Below are 18951 nucleotides of genomic sequence, written 5' to 3'. Positions count from 1 at the left end.
AGAGGGAAAAACAAGTCAGCTGGGAAGGCAGAGCAAATATGTGAAGGCAAAAGAGAATATGGCAGGGCTGGAAGGCATTTATTTTAATGCAAGAAGTCTTGCAAATAAGGTGGATGAACTGAAGTTGTTGTTGAACACATGGGAGTACGATATTGTTGCTATCACGGAGACATGGTTGAGGGAGGGTCAGGACTGGCAGCTCAATATTCCGGGGTATAGAATCTTCAGGCGAGACAGAGGGGGGTGTAAAAGGGGAGGGGGTGTTGCAATATTAATTAAGGAGTCAATTACTGCTGTAAGGAGGGATGATATATTAGCAGGTTCCTCTAATGAGGCCATATGGGTAGAACTTAAAAACAAAAAGGGGGCAAGCACTTTGCTGGGAGTGTACTATAGGCCCCCAAACAGTCAGGGGGAGATAGAGGAACAGATATGTAGGCAAATCTCAGAGAAGTGCGAAAATAATAGGGTAATAATAGTGGGGGATTTCAACTTCCCCAATATAAATTGGGACAGTCAGAGTGTGAAAGGCTTAGAGGGTGCAGAATTCTTAAAGTGCATCCAGGAGAGCTTTTTGAGCCAACATGTAGAAAGTCCTACAAGAGAGGGGGCGGTACTGGACCTAATTCTGGGGAATGTAGCCGGGCAAGTGGTGGAAGTGTCAGTAGGAGAGCATTTTGGCGACAGTGACCATAATTCGGTGAGATTTAAGGTGGTCATGGAAAAAGACAAAGACGGCCCGGAAATAAGGGTTCTAAATTGGGGGAAGGCCGATTTTAATATGATAAGGCAGGATCTGGCCAAAGTGGACTGGGAGCAGCTGCTTATAGGAAAATCCACATCAAAACAGTGGGAGACTTTCAGAAGGGAAATAGAGAGAGTACAACGCCAACATGTTCCTGTAAAGGTCAAGGGTGGGACCAACAAGCAAAGGGAACCTTGGATGACAAGGGATATACAAAAATGCATTAGAAATAAAAGGGGGGCTTTTGGCAGTTACAAAAGACTAAAGACAGAAGAAGCCCTAGAGGAGTATAAAAAGTGCAGGGGCATACTTAAAAAAGAAATTAGGAGGGCGAGGAGGGGCCATGAAATAACACTGGCGAGCAAAATAAAGGAAAATCCTAAGATGTTTTATAAGTATATTAAGGGCAAGAGGATAACCAGGGAAAGGGTAGGGCCCATTAGGGACCAAAGTGGCAATCTGTGTGTAGAGCCAGAGGATGTAGGCGGGGTTTTAAATGAATTTTTTGCATCTGTGTTCACTATGGAGAAAGACGATGCAGACATAGAAATCGGGCAAGGGGACTGTGACATACTTGAACATATTAGCATCGAGAGGGAGGAGGTGCTAGCGGTTTTAGCGGGCCAGAAAGTGGATAAATCCCCAGGCCCGGACGAGATGTATCCCAGGCTGCTGTGGGAGGCAAGGGAGGAGATTGCAGGGGCTCTGACACAAATTTTCAGAACCTCTCTGGCCACAGGGGATGTACCAGAGGACTGGAGAACAGCTAACGTAGTACCATTATTCAAGAAGGGTAGCAGGGATAAACCAGGGAATTACAGGCCAGTGAGCCTAACATCTGTGGTAGGGAAATTATTGGAAAAAATTCTGAGGGACAAAATTAATCTCCACTTGGAGAGGCAAGGATTAATCGGGGACAGTCAGCATGGCTTTATCAAGGGTAAATCATGTCTAACAAATCTGATCGAATTTTTCGAGGGGGTGACTAGGTGTGTGGATGAGGGAAATGCTGTGGATGTGGTTTACATGGACTTCAGTAAAGCTTTTGACAAAGTCCCGCATAGGAGACTGGTCAAGAAGGTAAGAGCCCATGGGATCCAGGGTGCCTTGGCGCGTTGGATCCTAAACTGGCTGAGTGGCAGGAGGCAGAGGGTGATGGTCGAAGGTTGCTTTTGTGACTGGAAGCCTGTGTCCAGTGGGGTACCTCAGGGATCGGTGCTGGGTCCCTTATTGTTTGTGATCTACATAAATGATTTGGATGAAAATGTAAAAGGTATGATTAGTAAGTTCGCAGATGACACGAAAATTGGTGGGGTGGTAAATTGCGAGGAGGAAAGCCTCCGGCTACAGGACGATATAAACGGGTTGGTCAGATGGGCGGAGAAGTGGCAAATGGAATTTAACCCTGAAAAGTGCGAGGTGATGCATTTTGGACGGACAAATAAGGCAAGGGAATACACAATGAGTGGTAGGACCCTAGGAAGTACAGAGGGTCAGAGGGACCTTGGTGTACATGTACATAGATCCCTGAAGGCAGCGGAGCAGGTAGAGAAGGTGGTTAAAAAGGCATATGGGATACTTGCCTTCATTAGCCGAGGCATAGAATATAAGAGCAGGGAGGTTATGATGGAGCTGTACAAAACGCTGGTGAGGCCACAGCTGGAGTACTGTGTGCAGTTCTGGTCGCCTCACTATAGGAAGGATGTGATTGCTTTGGAGAGGGTGCAGAGAAGATTCACCAGGATGTTACCTGGGATGGAGCGCCTCAGCTATGAAGAGAGGCTGGACAGGCTGGAGTTGTTTTCCTTGGAGCAGAGAAGGCTGAGGGGGGACCTGATTGAGGTGTACAAAATAATGAGGGGCATAGATAGGGTAGATAAAGAGGAACTTTTCCCCTTAGTAGGGGGGTCAATAACAAGGGGGCATAGATTCAGGGTAAGGGGCAGGAGATTTAGAGGGGATTTGAGGAGGAACTTTTTCACCCAGAGGGTGGTTGGAATGTGGAACTCAATGCCTGAAAGGGTGGTGGAGGCAGGAACCCTCACAACATTCAAGAAGCATTTGGATGAGCACTTGAAATGCCATTGCATACAAGGCTATGGACCAAATGCTGGAAAATGGGATTAGACTGGACAGGGATGGATGGGCAGCGCAGACACGATGGGCCGAAGGGCCTCTTTCTGTGCTGTCAAACTCTATGACTCTATGAGGTTGGACAAAATGGCGGAGAAGATGGCTGCCCCCATAACTCACATGAGGCACTGCTGGTGTCGGTTGCCTGGATCAAAGATGGCCGCCCCCATGACTCACGTGTGGGGATGCTGGCCTCTGTGGCCTTGATGGAAGATGGCCGCCCCCACAGCTCGCATGAGGCACTGCTGGCCTCTGATGATCCACCTCTGCAGGCCTTGGCGAAGTGGCCTTTCTTCATGCAGTTTGAGCAGGTAGAGTTCCTGGCTGGGCAGCGCGCCCTCGGGTGTTCCGCCTGGCCGCAGAAGAAGCAGCCGGCGGCCCGATCGCGGGGGTCAGAGGTCGCAGCCGGTACCGGGGGTGGCGGTCCCGATCGGCTCCGGGACGCCGACACTGAGGTAGGTCCCGGGGGGGGGGGGGGCGGGGTGTGCTGCGGGGGGTATTGGGGTCGGTCCCGAGTCCCAGGGTCGCAGGTTACAGTACCTTGAGTATGCCTCGAGGTCCCGATGGGCCACTTCTAGGGAGCGAGCGAGGGCTGCAGCTTTGTCCAGGTCGAGGTCGTTTGCTTCCAGTAGTCTTTGCCGTGAGTAGTCGGACCGCAGGCCTTTCACGAAGGCATCGCGGACATTGTCTTCAGTATTTTCTGCCGCCGTTACCGCTTTAAAGTTACAGTCTCTGCCGAGTGCTTGCAGCACCTGTAAAAATTCATCCACGGTCTCTCCTGGCTGTTGCGGGTGGGATCTTAGGAGGTGTCTGGCATACATGGAATGTACCAGGCTCAGGTACTGTCGTTTCAGCCGGTTGATGGTGTCCTCGTATGTTTTAAGGTCCCGGATGAGTGCGAATACTTTAGGGCTCACTTGGGCGGTCAGAACTCTTAGCTTGGATCTCTGAGGCACGCCGGATTCTCCCAGGTAGGACTCGAAACAGCTCAGCCAGTGTTCGAAGTCGAGGGCTGAGTTTGCAGCCTGTGGGTTTAGATCCAGGTACGGTGGTCTGAGGGCTCGCAGCCAGGCCGGCTGCTGTGGCTGTTGTAGCTCGGCGTCTGACGGCTGCTGTGGCTGTTGTAGCTGGGCGTCTGGCTGGTCGTTTGACTGCTCGCTTTGCTGCTCAGGGAACGACATTTTAAAATTTAGCCAATAAAATTGATATAAGTATCAATTCAGCCAATGAAAAGCGACGAGTTAGGAAAGTAACTATAGGTTTTTATTGGCTAAATAACAGAGCCCACCCTCGTGGGTGATCGGATACAAGGAGGAATGCCAGCCAGTCGACTACCTTTATACCTGGGCAGGTAGGTGGAGTCATGGGCGGAGTCAGCAGTGGTCAGCCCAGGTATATCAGCGTGACAAGAGGCGACCTCGTATAGTGATACAACAGTGTGACCAGTGATAACCATAGAGTAACGATATAACAGTGATAACTATAGTGTAACGATAGTGAACGATAAAAGTGGTTTACCACAATCACTTGGAATGGTCACACAATGGGAGCAGTGAGGTCATCACTTGGAATGGTCACACAATGGGAGCAGTGACGTCATCAGTTGGAATGGTCACACAATGGGAGCAGTGAGGTCATCACTTGGAATGGTCACAATGGGAGCAGTGAGGTCATCACTTGGACTGGTCACACAATGGGAGCAGTGAGGTCATCACTTGGAATGGTCACACAATGGGAGCAGTGAGGTCATCACTTGGAATGGTCACACAATGGGAGCAGTGAGGTCATCACTTGGAATGGTCACACAATGGGAGCAGTGAGGTCATCACTTGACATGGTCACACAATGGGAGCAGTGAGGTCATCACTTGGAATGGTCACACAATGGGAGCAGTGAGGTCATCACTTGGAATGGTCACACAATGGGAGCAGTGAGGTCATCACTTGGAATGGTCACACAATGGGAGCAGTGAGGTCATCACTTGCAATGGTCACACAATGGGAGCAGTGAGGTCATCACTTGGAATGGTCACACAATGGGAGCAGTGAGGTCATCACTTGGAATGGTCACACAATGGGAGCAGTGAGGTCATCACTTGGACTGTTCACACAATGGGAGCAGTGAGGTCATCACTTGAACTGTTCACACAATGGGAGCAGGGAGGTCATCACTTGGAATGGTCACACAATGGGAGCAGTGAGGTCATCACTTGGAATGTTCAGACAATGGGAGCAGTGAGGTCATCACTTGGAATGGTCACACAATGAGAGCAGTGAGGTCATCACTTGCAATGTTCACACAATGGGAGCAGTGAGGTCATCACTTGGAATGGTCACACAATGGGAGCAGTGGGGTCATCACTTGGAATGGTCACACAATGGGAGCAGTGAGGTCATCACTTGGAATGGTCACACAATGGGAGCAGTGACATCATCACTTGGAATGGTCACACAATGGGAGCAGTGAGGTCATCACTTGGACTGGTCACACAATGGGAGCAGTGAGGTCATCACTTGGAATGGTCACACAATGGGAGCAGTGACATCACTTGGAATGGTCACACAATGGGAGCAGCGAGGTCATCACTTGGAATGGTCACACAATGGGAGCAGTGAGGTCATCACTTGGAATGTTCACACAATGGGAGCAGTGAGGTCATCACTTGGAATGGTCACACAATGGGAGCAGTGGTGTCATCACTTGGAATGGTCACACAATGGGAGCAGTGAGGTCATCACTTGGAATGGTCACACAATGGGAGCAGCGAGGTCATCACTTGGAATGGTCACACAATGGGAGCAGTGAGGTCATCACTTGGAATGGTCACACAATGGGAGCAGTGAGGTCATCACTTGGAATGGTCACACAATGGGAGCAGCGAGGTCATCACTTGGAATGGTCACACAATGGGAGCAGTGAGGTCATCACTTGGAATGGTCACACAATGGGAGCAGTGAGGTCATCACTTGGACTGTTCACACTTCCACACTCAGTCCGCGTCTTGTTCCCCGCAGTAACTCCAGCTGTTTTTTTCCGGATGAACTGAACTGATTCCTCCTCAGCCTGAAACAGATTAAAGATTAAACAGGAAATAAACAGATTGAACAACAGTGTAAATAACCGCGAGACTGGGGGTAATATTTCAATAATAATTACAGACAAATATTACCCAGAAAAGTGACTGAATCCCATTGATATTTTATTTATTACATTAAACATTAACACAAACACTCACTCGATCCGCTCCAGACTCCTGCAGGTCAGTATGAGGCGGCGGAGAGCGGGGACAGATCGGTCTGTGAAGGAGTTTCCTCCCAGGTTCAGATCCGTCAGTGAGCGGTTTGTACTGAGAGCGGAGGCGAGATCCTCGGCACAAGAATCTGTGAGACCGTTAGCGACCAGCCTGGGGATCAGAGAGAGAAATAACCGGAATCAGAGTAAATCCCCAGAGTTTATTAATAACACTATTACTGATACTAATAATAATGTTCAGTGTCAGACATCCAGTTATTATAAACACAATCTCACAGAGTCTGGTACTTACATCAGTCTCTGTATTTTACAGTCCGGGTTCCTCAGAGCCACAGACAGTAGTTTCACTCCTGAATCTCCCAGTTTATTATTACTCAGGCTCAGAACCGTCAGTGAGCGGTTTGTACTGAGAGCGGAGGCGAGATCCTCGACACAAGAATCTGTGAGACCGACAGACCATAGCCTGGGGATCAGAGAGAGAAATAACAGGAATCAGAGTCAATCCCCAGAGTTTATTAATAACACTATTACTGATACTAATAATAATGTTCAGTGTCAGACATCCAGTTATTATAAACACAATCTCACACAGTCTGGTACTTACTCCAGTCTCTGTATTTTACAGTCCGGGTTCCTCAGAGCCACAGACAGTAGTTTCACTCCTGAATCTCCCAGTTTATTATGACTCAGGCTCAGATCCGTCAGTGAGCGGTTTGTACTGAGAGCGGAGGCGAGATCCTCGGCACAAGAATCTGTGAGATGGACATTACCCAGCCTGGGGATCAGAGAGAGAAATAACAGGAATCAGAGTCAATCCCCAGAGTTTATTAATAACACTATTACTGATACTAATAATAATGTTCAGTGTCAGACATCCAGTTATTATAAACACAATCTCACACAGTCTGGTACTTACCCCAGTCTCTCTATTTTACAGTCCGGGTTCCTCAGAGCCACAGACAGTAGTTTCACTCCTGAATCTCCCAGTTTATTATTACTCAGGCTCAGATCCGTCAGTGAGCGGTTTGTACTGAGAGCGGAGGCGAGATCCTCGACACAAGAATCTGTGAGACCGACAGACCATAGCCTGGGGATCAGAGAGAGAAATAACAGGAATCAGAGTCAATCCCCAGAGTTTATTAATAACACTATTACTGATACTAATAATAATGTTCAGTGTCAGACATCCAGTTATTATAAACACAATCTCACACAGTCTGGTACTTACCCCAGTGTCTGTATTTTACAGTCCGGGTTCCTCAGAGCCACAGACAATAGTTTCACTCCTGAATCTCCCAGATTATTATAACTCAGGCTCAGATCCGTCAGTGAGCGGTTTGTACTGAGAGCGGAGGCGAGATCCTCGACACAAGAATCTGTGAGACCGACACGACTCAGACTGGGGATCAGAGAGAGAAATAACAGGAATCAGAGTCAATCCCCAGAGTTTATTAATAACACTATTACTGATACTAATAATAATGTTCAGTGTCAGACATCCAGTTATTATAAACACAATCTCACACAGTCTGGTACTTACCCCAGTCTCTGTATTTTACAGTCCGGGTTCCTCAGAGCCGCAGACAGTAGTTTCACTCCTGAATCTCCCAGTTTATTGCCATTCAGACTAAAAAGAAACAGAGAGAGAAACAAACTGAATCAAAGTCCGGATCTGATATACTTTTCTCTCTGGGATATTACAGCAATCACTGAAAGTACTTCAGGAAATTAATCACCCGGTTTTCCCCGTCGGCAACGGTCGGCGGGGCTGGGGCTGGTGGAGGGTCGGGCGGGGGCCTGGATCGGGGGAGGGTCGGGCGGGGGCCTGGGTCGGGGGAGGGTCGGGCGGGGGCCTGGGTCGGGGGAGGGTCGGGCGGGGGCCTGGGTCGGGGGAGGGTCGGGCGGGGGCCGGTGGAGGGTCGGGCGGGGGTCAGGGTGGGGTTGGTGTTGGGTGCGGCCGGGGTCGGGGGAGGGTTGGGAGTTTCGGGGCTGGGGTCGGCAGAGGGTCAGGTGGGTCCAGGGTCGGCAGAGGGTCGGGCGGGGCCGGGGTCGGGCGGGGGCAGGGTCGGGCCGGGGCCGGCAGAGGGTCGGGCGGGGCCGGGCTGGGGCAGGGTCAGGCGGGGCCGGCGGAGGGTCGGCAGAGGGTTGGGCGGGGCCCGGGGCAGGGTCGGGCGGAGGGTCGGGCCGGCGGAGGGTCGGGCAGGGCCGGGGTTGGGCGGGGCCAGGGTCGGGCCGGGGCTGGCGGAGGGTCGGGGGTCGGTGGAGGGTCGGTTGAGGTCGGTGGAGGGTCGGGGGCGGGTCGGGTGTGTCCGGGGTCGGGGGTCGCGGCCTCACTCTGGGGAATTGGGGGAAGCGGGTTTGATGACACACATTGACTTTGCCCATTGTGCTCTGTGTTCGACAGTATTGAGGTTCTACAAACACTGACATCAGCACAGAGGAGCTCGGCTGCACCCAGGCTCTCCCAGAACTCCCTCTAGATGATTATGGAGGGAGCCACAGCCCGTAGGGAGGTTCTCGTCTCTTCCAAGGAGCGGAAGAGACCAACACAGCCTGGGTGCACATTGCACCGTGGGGCTCAAGAAGGGATGTCATCGGGAGGAGCAGCCTGCAGTGACACAAACCTTTCAATGATCTCAGTAGATCACAAAACGTAACTGCAAAGCCTCACTTTTCCTCATCCGGCTGTGCTCTCATCACATCCCCATCACTCTGCCTTCCCCACCCTACTCCTGAACATCCTTACTCTCACCAACTTACCCTGCACCTCCACCCATCTCTCTCTATATTATCACATCCCCATCACTCTGCCTTCCCCACCCTACTCCTGAACATCCTTACTCTCACCAACTTACCCTGCACCTCCACCCATCTCTCACTATATTATCACATCCCCATCACTCTGCCTTCCCCACCCTACTCCTGAACATCCTTACTCTCACCAACTTACCCTGCACCTCCACCCATCTCTCACTATATTATCACATCCCCATCACTCTGCCTTCCCCACCCTACTCCTGAACATCCTTACTCTCACCAACTTACCCTGCACCTCCACCCATCTCTCTCTATATCACATCCCCATCACTCTGCCTTCCCCACCCTACTCCTGAACATCCTTACTCTCACCAACTTCCCCTGCACCTCCACCCATCTCTCTCTATATTATCACATCCCCATCACTCTGCCTTCCCCACCCTACTCCTGAACATCCTTACTCTCACCAACTTACCCTTGCACCTCCACCCATCTCTCTCTATATTATCACATCCCCATCACTCTGCCTTCCCCACCCTACTCCTGAACATCCTTACTCTCACCAACTTACCCTGCACCTCCACCCATCTCCCTCTATATTATATCCCCATCACTCTGCCTTCCCCACCCTACTCCTGAACATCCTTACTCTCACCAACTTACCCTGCACCTCCACCCATCTCTCTCTATATTATCACATCCCCATCACTCTGCCTTCCCCGCCCTACTCCTGAACATCCTTACTCTCACCAACTTACCCTGCACCTCCACCCATCTCTCTCTATATTATCACATCCCCATCACTCTGCCTTCCCCACCCTACTCCTGAACATCCTTACTCTCACCAACTTACCCTGCACCTCCACCCATCTCTCTCTATATTATCACATCCCCATCACTCTGCCTTCCCCACCCTACTCCTGAACATCCTTACTCTCACCAACTTACCCTGCACCTCCACCCATCTCTCTCTATATTATCACATCCCCATCACTCTCCCTTCCCCACCCTACTCCTGAACATCCTTACTCTCACCAACTTACCCTGTACCTCCACCCATCTCTCTCTATATTATCACATCCCCATCACTCTGCCTTCCCCACCCTACTCCTGAACATCCTTACTCTCACCAACTTACCCTGCACCTCCACCCATCTCTCTCTATATTATCACATCCCCATCACTCTGCCTTCCCCACCCTACTCCTGAACATCCTTACTCTCACCAACTTACCCTGCACCTCCACCCATCTCTCTCTATATTATCACATCCCCATCACTCTGCCTTCCCCACCCTACTCCTGAACATCCTTACTCTCACCAACTTACCCTGCACCTCCACCCATCTCTCTCTATATTATCACATCCCCATCACTCTGCCTTCCCCACCCTACTCCTGAACATCCTTACTCTCACCAACTTACCCAGCACCTCCACCCATCTCTCTCTATATTATCACATCCCCATCACTCTCCCTTCCCCACCCTACTCCTGAACATCCTTACTCTCACCAACTTACCCTGCACCTCCACCCATCTCTCTCTATATTATCACATCCCCATCACTCTGCCTTCCCCACCCTACTCCTGAACATCCTTACTCTCACCAACTTACCCTGCACCTCCACCCATCTCTCTCTACATTATCACATCCCCATCACTCTGCCTTCCCCACCCTACTCCTGAACATCCTTACTCTCACCAACTTACCCTGCACTTCCACCCATCTCTCTCTATATTATCACATCCCCATCACTCTGCCTTCCCCACCCTACTCCTGAACAACCTTACTCTCACCAACTTACCCTGCACCTCCACCCATCTCTCTCTATATTATCACATCCCCATCACTCTGCCTTCCCCACCCTACTCCTGAACAACCTTACTCTCACCAACTTACCCTGCACCTCCACCCATCTCTCTCTATATTATCACATCCCCATCACTCTGCCTTCCCCACCCTACTCCTGAACAACCTTACTCTCACCAACTTACCCTGCACCTCCACCCATCTCTCTCTATATTATCACATCCCCATCACTCTGCCTTCCCCACCCTACTCCTGAACATCCTTACTCTCACCAACTTACCCTGCACCTCCCCCCATCTCTCTCTATATTATCACATCCCCATCACTCTGCCTTCTCCACCCTACTCCTGAACATCCTTACTCTCACCAACTTACCCTGCACCTCCACCCATCTCTCTCTATATTATCACATCCCCATCACTCTGCCTTCCCCACCCTACTCCTGAACATCCTTACTCTCACCAACTTACCCTGCACCTCCACCCATCTCTCTCTATATTATCACATCCCCATCACTCTGCCTTCCCCACCCTACTCCTGAACATCCTTACTCTCACCAACTTACCCTGCACCTCCACCCATCTCTCTCTATATTATCACATCCCCATCACTCTGCCTTCCCCACCCTACTCCTGAACATCCTTACTCTCACCAACTTACCCAGCACCTCCACCCATCTCTCTCTATATTATCACATCCCCATCACTCTGCCTTCCCCACCCTACTCCTGAACATCCTTGCTCTCACCAACTTACCCTGCACCTCCACCCATCTCTCTCTGTATTATCACATCCCCATCACTCTGCCTTCCCCACCCTACTCCTGAACATCCTTACTCTCACCAACTTACCCTGCACCTCCCCCCATCTCTCTCTATATTATCACATCCCCATCACTCTGCCTTCCCCACCCTACTCCTGAACATCCTTACTCTCACCAACTTACCCTGCACCTCCACCCATCTCTCTCTGTATTATCACATCCCCATCACTCTGCCTTCCCCACCCTACTCCTGAACATCCTTACTCTCACCAACTTACCCTGCACCTCCACCCATCTCTCTCTATATTATCACATCCCCATCACTCTGCCTTCCCCACCCTACTCCTGAACATCCTTACTCTCACCAACTTACCCTGCACCTCCACCCATCTCTCTCTATATTATCACATCCCCATCACTCTGCCTTCCCCACCCTACTCCTGAACATCCTTACTCTCACCAACTTACCTTGCACCTCCACCCATCTCTCTCGATATTATCACATCCCCATCACTCTGCCTTCCCCACTCTACTCCTGAACATCCTTACTCTCACCAACTTACCCTGCACCTCCACCCATCTCTCTCTATATTATCACATCCCCATCACTCTGCCTTCCCCACCCTACTCCTGAACATCCTTACTCTCACCAACTTACCCTGCACCTCCACGCATCTCTCTCTATATTATCACATCCCCATCACTCTGCCTTCCCCACCCTACTCCTGAACATCCTTACTCTCACCAACTTACCCTGCACCTCCCCCCATCTCTCTCTATATTATCACATCCCCATCACTCTGCCTTCCCCACCCTACTCCTGAACATCCTTACTCTCACCAACTTACCCTGCACCTCCACCCATCTCTCTCTATATTATCACATCCCCATCACTCTGCCTTCCTCACCCTACTCCTGAACATCCTTACTCTCACCAACTTACCCTGCACCTCCACCCATCTCTCTCTATATTATCACATCCCCATCACTCTGCCTTCCCCACCCTACTCCTGAACATCCTTACTCTCACCAACTTACCCCGCACCTCCACCCATCTCTCTCTATATTATCACATCCCCATCACTCTGCCTTCCCCACCCTACTCCTGAACATCCTTACTCTCACCAACTTACCCTGCACCTCCACCCATCTCTCTCTATATTATCACATCCCCATCACTCTGCCTTCCCCACCCTACTCCTGAACATCCTTACTCTCACCAACTTACCCTGCACCTCCACCCATCTCTCTCTATATTATCACATCCCCATCACTCTGCCTTCCCCACCCTACTCCTGAACACCCTTACTCTCACCAACTTACCCTGCACCTCCACACATCTCTCTCTATATTATCACATCCCCATCACTCTGCCTTCCCCACCCTACTCCTGAACATCCTTACTCTCACCAACTTACCCTGCACCTCCACCCATCTCTCTCTATATTATCACATCCCCATCACTCTGCCTTCCCCACCCTACTCCTGAACATCCTTACTCTCACCAACTTACACTGCACCTCCACCCATCTCTCTCTATATTATCACATCCCCATCACTCTGCCTTCCCCACCCTACTCCTGAACATCCTTACTCTCACCAACTTACCCTGCACCTCCACCCATCTCTCTCTATATTATCACATCCCCATCACTCTGCCTTCCCCACCCTACTCCTGAACATCCTTACTCTCACCAACTTACCCTGCACCTCCACCCATCTCTCTCTATATTATCACATCCCCATCACTCTGCCTTCCCCACCCTACTCCTGAACATCCTTACTCTCACCAACTTACCCTGCACCTCCACCCATCTCTCTCTATATTATCACATCCCCATCACTCTGCCTTCCCCACCCTACTCCTGAACATCCTTACTCTCACCAACTTACCCTGCACCTCCACCCATCTCTCTCTATATTATCACATCCCCATCACTCTGCCTTCCCCACCCTACTCCTGAACATCCTTACTCTCACCAACTTACCCTGCACCTCCACCCATCTCTCTCTATATTATCACATCCCCATCACTCTGCCTTCCCCACCCTACTCCTGAACATCCTTACTCTCACCAACTTACCCTGCACCTCCACCCATCTCTCTATATTATCACATCCCCATCACTCTGCCTTCCCCACCCTACTCCTGAACATCCTTACTCTCACCAACTTACCCTGCACCTCCACCCATCTCTCTCTATATTATCACATCCCCATCACTCTGCCTTCCCCACCCTACTCCTGAACATCCTTACTCTCACCAACTTACCCCCCACCTCCACCCATCTCTCTCTATATTATCACATCCCCATCACTCTGCCTTCCCCACCCTACTCCTGAACATCCTTACTCTCACCAACTTACCCCGCACCTCCACCCATCTCTCTCTATATTATCACATCCCCATCACTCTGCCTTCCCCACCCTACTCCTGAACACCCTTACTCTCACCAACTTACCCTGCACCTCCACCCATCTCTCTCTATATTATCACATCCCCATCACTCTGCCTTCCCCACCCTACTCCTGAACATCCTTACTCTCACCAACTTACCCTGCACCTCCACACATCTCTCTCTATATTATCACATCCCCATCACTCTGCCTTCCCCACCCTACTCCTGAACATCCTTACTCTCACCAACTTACCCTGCACCTCCACCCATCTCTCTCTATATTATCACATCCCCATCACTCTGCCTTCCCCACCCTACTCCTGAACATCCTTACTCTCACCAACTTACACTGCACCTCCACCCATCTCTCTCTATATTATCACATCCCCATCACTCTGCCTTCCCCACCCTACTCCTGAACATCCTTACTCTCACCAACTTACCCTGCACCTCCACCCATCTCTCTCTATATTATCACATCCCCATCACTCTGCCTTCCCCACCCTACTCCTGAACATCCTTACTCTCACCAACTTACCCTGCACCTCCACCCATCTCTCTCTATATTATCACATCCCCATCACTCTGCCTTCCCCACCCTACTCCTGAACATCCTTCCTCTCACCAACTTACCCTGCACCTCCACCCATCTCTCTCTATATTATCACATCCCCATCACTCTGCCTTCCCCACCCTACTCCTGAACATCCTTACTCTCACCAACTTACCCTGCACCTCCACCCATCTCTCTCTATATTATCACATCCCCATCACTCTGCCTTCCCCACCCTACTCCTGAACATCCTTACTCTCACCAACTTACCCTGCACCTCCACCCATCTCTCTCTATATTATCACATCCCCATCACTCTGCCTTCCCCACCCTACTCCTGAACATCCTTACTCTCACCAACTTACCCTGCACCTCCACCCATCTCTCTCTATATTATCACATCCCCATCACTCTGCCTTCCCCACCCTACTCCTGAACATCCTTACTCTCACCAACTTACCCTGCACCTCCACCCATCTCTCTCTATATTATCACATCCCCATCACTCTGCCTTCCCCACCCTACTCCTGAACATCCTTACTCTCACCAACTTACCCTGCACCTCCACCCATCTCTCTCTATATTATCACATCCCCATCTCACGAGCCACCCCTCACACTCACCCTAGTCCAATCATACCAACTAACAACACACAAGGATAGGCAATTGTGTGTTTTAGCCAATGTTCATGTGAAGTTTCTGTTAATGTGGTGTCAAACATTGAAATCTTTATTTTCAACACTTTCCGTTCTTCGACAGATTTGTGTACATGTTTGGAAGTGGCTTAGTGAGTTGCAGTGAATGGTGAGACATAACGGAACTCCTCGCAATGTTGATGTGTGTGACAGGAATGGTTTGGGCATTGCAGGGATGCTTTGTGTTGTTGGTGTGGGCTGGTGTTAACCTGGCGCATCATGTGTCATCCAGGGCATGCAGTACCAAGTGAAGAAATTCTGGCCATGGTGAGGCCATCTCTGGTGACCCGGTCAGCAATGTGGCCGGGTGTTGATGCCCTCTGTGCTGTGCAGCATCAGGAGTTGTGGAGAAGGTTGGTGTTGTTGTTGGTGCTGCTGGTGTGCCTGGTGCTGCTGGTGTTGGGGCTGATCGTGGTGTGACTCTGAGGCCCAAGGTGAGACAGTATAAACCAGACCCATGCTGGTGTAATAGATGGCAGGTGAACTTGAGATATCAGAAGCTATCTGTTAACGGTGAGAGAGGCTGTTCCAATGAGGTGACACTGGATAGAGAGTTTGCTCCAAACACTTGCAACCTGCATAAAGCTCAATCTGTCTTCCAAATGCAGTAAGCAACAGCTTCTGAGCTTGGAAAGTGAACAGCTGTGAGATGGGAGCTTTTATAGCACATTTCCAGCTGTCAAGTAATGAAATGATTCCATGGCCTTTCAAATCCCGCCCTGGTTACCTGACATGATCCCCGAGCAGCGTGGACCACAGGAACATAGGGTCTGATGAAAGGGAGGAACTGAAAGAAATCAGTATTTGTAGGGAAATGGTGTTAGGGAAATTGATGGGATTGAAGGCCGATAAATCCCCAGGGCCTGATAATCTACATCCTAGGGTACTTAAGGAAGTGGCCCTAGAAATAGTAGATGCATTGCTGATCATCTGCCAACATTTGATGGAATCTGGAACAGTACCCATGGATTGGAGGGTAGCTAATGTTACCCCACTGTTCAAAAAAGGTGGTAGAGAGAAAACAGGGAATTACATCGGTGAGCCTGACATCGGTAGTGAGGAAAATGCTAGAGTCCATTATAAAAGATGCAATAGCAGAGCACTTGGAAAACAGTGACAGGATCGGACAAAGTCAACATGGATTTACAAAAGGTAAATCGTGCTTGAATAATCTACTGGAATTTTTTGAGGATGTAACTAGTAAAATAGATAAGGGAGAACCAGTGGATGTGGTGTATTTGGACTTTCAGAAAGCTTTCGATAAGGTCCCACATGAGAGATTAGCGTGCAAAGTTAAGGCACATGGGATTGGGGGCAAGGTGTTGACTTGGATAGAGAACTGGTTGGCAGATAGAAAGCAAAAAGAGTTGGAATAAACGGGTCTTTTTCTGAGAGGCAGGCAGTGACTAGTGGGGTACCGCAGGGATCGGTCCTTGGACCCCAGCTATTCACAATATATATTAATGATCTAGACAAGGGAACGAGATGTAATATCTCCAAATTTGCAGATGACACAAAGCTGGGTGGGCGTGTGTGTTGTGAGGAGGATGCCGAGAAACTACAGGATGATTTGGACAGGTTGGGTGATTGTATTGCATCTGCCATGCTTCTGCCCAATGTGGATAAATGTGAGGTTATCCACTTTGGTGTCAAAAACAGGAAGGCAGATTATTATCTGAATGGCAATAGATTGGGAGAAGGGGAAGTGCAATGAGACCTGGGTGTCCTTGTGCACCAGTCGCTGAAGGTAAGCATGCAGGTACAGCAGGCGGTTAAGAAGGCAAATGGTATGTTGGCCTTCATAGTGAGAGGGTTTGAGTACAGGAACAAGGATGTCTTGCTGCAGTTGTGCAGGGCCTTGGTGAGACCACATCTTGAGTATTGTGTGCAGTTTTGGTCACCTCATCTGAGGAAGGATATTCTTGCCATGGAAGGAGTTCAGCGAAGATTCACCAGACTGATACCTGGGATGGCAGGAATGACGTATGAAGAGAGATTGGGCTGATTGGGCTTGTACTCGCTGGAGTTTAGAAGAATGAGAGGGGATCTCATTGAAATTTATAAAATTCTAACAGGACTAGACAGACTAGATGCAGGAAGGATGTTCCCGATGGCGGGGGAGTCCATAACCAGGGGTCACAGTCTAAGGATAAGGGTTAGACCTTTTAGGACAGAAATGAGGAGGAATTTCTTCACCCAGAGAGTGGTGAACCTGTGGAATTCTCTACCACAGAAGGCAGCAGAGGCCAATTCATTAAATATATTCAAGAAGGAGTTGGATATATTTCTTAAGGCTAAAGGGATCAAGGGGTATGGGGAGAAAGCAGGGACAGGGTACTGAGTTTGGATGATCAGCCATGATCGCATTGAATGGCGGAGCAGGCTCGAGGGGCCGATTGGCCGACTCCTGCTCCTATCTTCTATGTTTCTATGTAAACTCTGAAGGCGAGCTGAAAATAGTTGTTACTGTAATCCTCTGTTAACAAGGTTATAATGACCTGAATTGCCTCCCCCGCCGCTACGTGTGGGGTCTGCTCTGCTCTGACAGACCCGACGTTTGGGAAAGGCACGTGGTGGCGGGTTGACATCGGGGTCCCGAACCACTGGGGAAAAATCCATTTTCCCACCCGACCCACCACTGATCGCGCCCGCTGACCCCTGCGAAATTCCCCCCTCACTGGGAATGTATCTCACTCTGTCCAACTGCCCATATATTCAGGGACTGTCCGTTAATGTATTTATTAAATAAAGTGCTGTCTGTGGGAAGCCTTTAAATGTCCCTCAGTCCGGTCTCATTCCCTGATGATCAGAATTACCCTCCTGGAGCTCAGTGACCGGCCTCGTCATGTTTGGAGAAACTTGTCTCAGTTCTGCTGCTCCTTAAATCCCGGATTTTATGGGAATCAGTCGATTTTTTCAGAATTAAATGATAAAGCGGTGATTCCCTGTGCTTTATACTCTGTGCATTATATTAATCTGTATATCATCTCTGGGTGAGTTATATTGTGAAACGCTCACTGCTGCTGTAAAATCCGTCCCCCAGGATTTTATATAACAAGGAGAATTAATTCTGAAATAAAAACAGGAAATGCTGGAAATACCCAGCAGGTCAGGCAGCATCTAGAGAGAGAGAAACAGAGTTAATGTTTCAGGACAAGGACCCCTCGTCAGAACTGGAACAAGTTACAGATGTAACAGATGTTTAAGCAAGTGTCGGGGCCGGGAAAGGTGGGGGGAGCGGAGGACAGAACAAAAGGGAAGGTCTGTGATAGGGTGGAAGACAGGAGAGATTAAATGTGGAGGCTGGTGGGGTGAAAGGTGAAGACAAGGGGAACCTATCGTGGTTCTGGGAGGGAGGGGCAGGGGTGAGAGCAGAAGTGTGGGAAACAGAACAGACACGGTCAAGAGCCGCGTCAACCACGGTAGAGGGGAATCCTCGGTTGAGGGAAAAGGAAGACATGTCGGAAGCACTGGATGGAACGTGGCATCATCAGAAAAACTGGGAGAATGGGCCAGCGTCCTGACAGGAAGTGAGGTGGGAGGAAGTGTATTCCAGGTAGCTGTGGGAGTCAGAGGGCTTATAGTGAATGTTTGTCAATAGCAGCAAGAGAGTTTATTCTGTCCCGTTACAAGTTTTAAATGTCCCTGTGCTCCTAGTTTATAGGGGAGGGGAGTCTCTCACTTTATTTCCATTATTAAACTGGCTCTACATTTATTTCGGGGTAACTGGCCCGACAGTTTTTGGGGAATTTTTGAAGTTCCCTCCCCGAGCGGGGCCTCACACACGGGGGGCAGATTATGGGGAATTCCCGGGTTCACTGCCCCCGGTTTACCCAGGAGCCGCCCGC

The 18951-nt window shown here is 50.0% G+C and overlaps 1 protein-coding gene across 5 annotated transcripts in view; it reads right to left on the bottom strand.

The window, feature by feature from the left end:
* Window positions 1-4119: 4119 nt before the first annotated feature.
* Window positions 4120-18951, bottom strand: part of LOC147082087 (NACHT, LRR and PYD domains-containing protein 3-like) — a 113120-nt gene continuing 98288 nt past the window's right edge. For 3 of the 5 annotated variants that reach the window (XM_085980459.1, XM_085980456.1, XM_085980460.1), the window contains exons 8-14: window positions 7671-7757; window positions 7359-7529; window positions 7047-7217; window positions 6735-6905; window positions 6423-6593; window positions 6114-6281; window positions 4120-5941 (exon numbers count right to left, since the gene is read on the bottom strand). In XM_085980459.1, the coding sequence (XP_085836585.1) occupies window positions 5854-5941; window positions 6114-6281; window positions 6423-6593; window positions 6735-6905; window positions 7047-7217; window positions 7359-7529; window positions 7671-7757 (1027 nt within the window). In that variant the 3' untranslated portion in view covers window positions 4120-5853. The remainder of the gene's footprint in view (window positions 5942-6113; window positions 6282-6422; window positions 6594-6734; window positions 6906-7046; window positions 7218-7358; window positions 7530-7670; window positions 7758-18951) is intronic. The other 2 variants (XM_085980458.1, XM_085980457.1) reach the window with 2 other exon arrangements.

The sequence above is a fragment of the Somniosus microcephalus genome, unplaced genomic scaffold (genome assembly GCF_052327205.1).
Source record: "Somniosus microcephalus isolate GS21.2 unplaced genomic scaffold, FLI_Smic_1.0 scaffold183, whole genome shotgun sequence".
Taxonomy (NCBI): Eukaryota; Metazoa; Chordata; class Chondrichthyes; order Squaliformes; family Somniosidae; genus Somniosus; species Somniosus microcephalus.
Note: the sequence above shows the minus strand (reverse complement) of the source record. Positions and strands in the feature narration are given on the sequence as shown.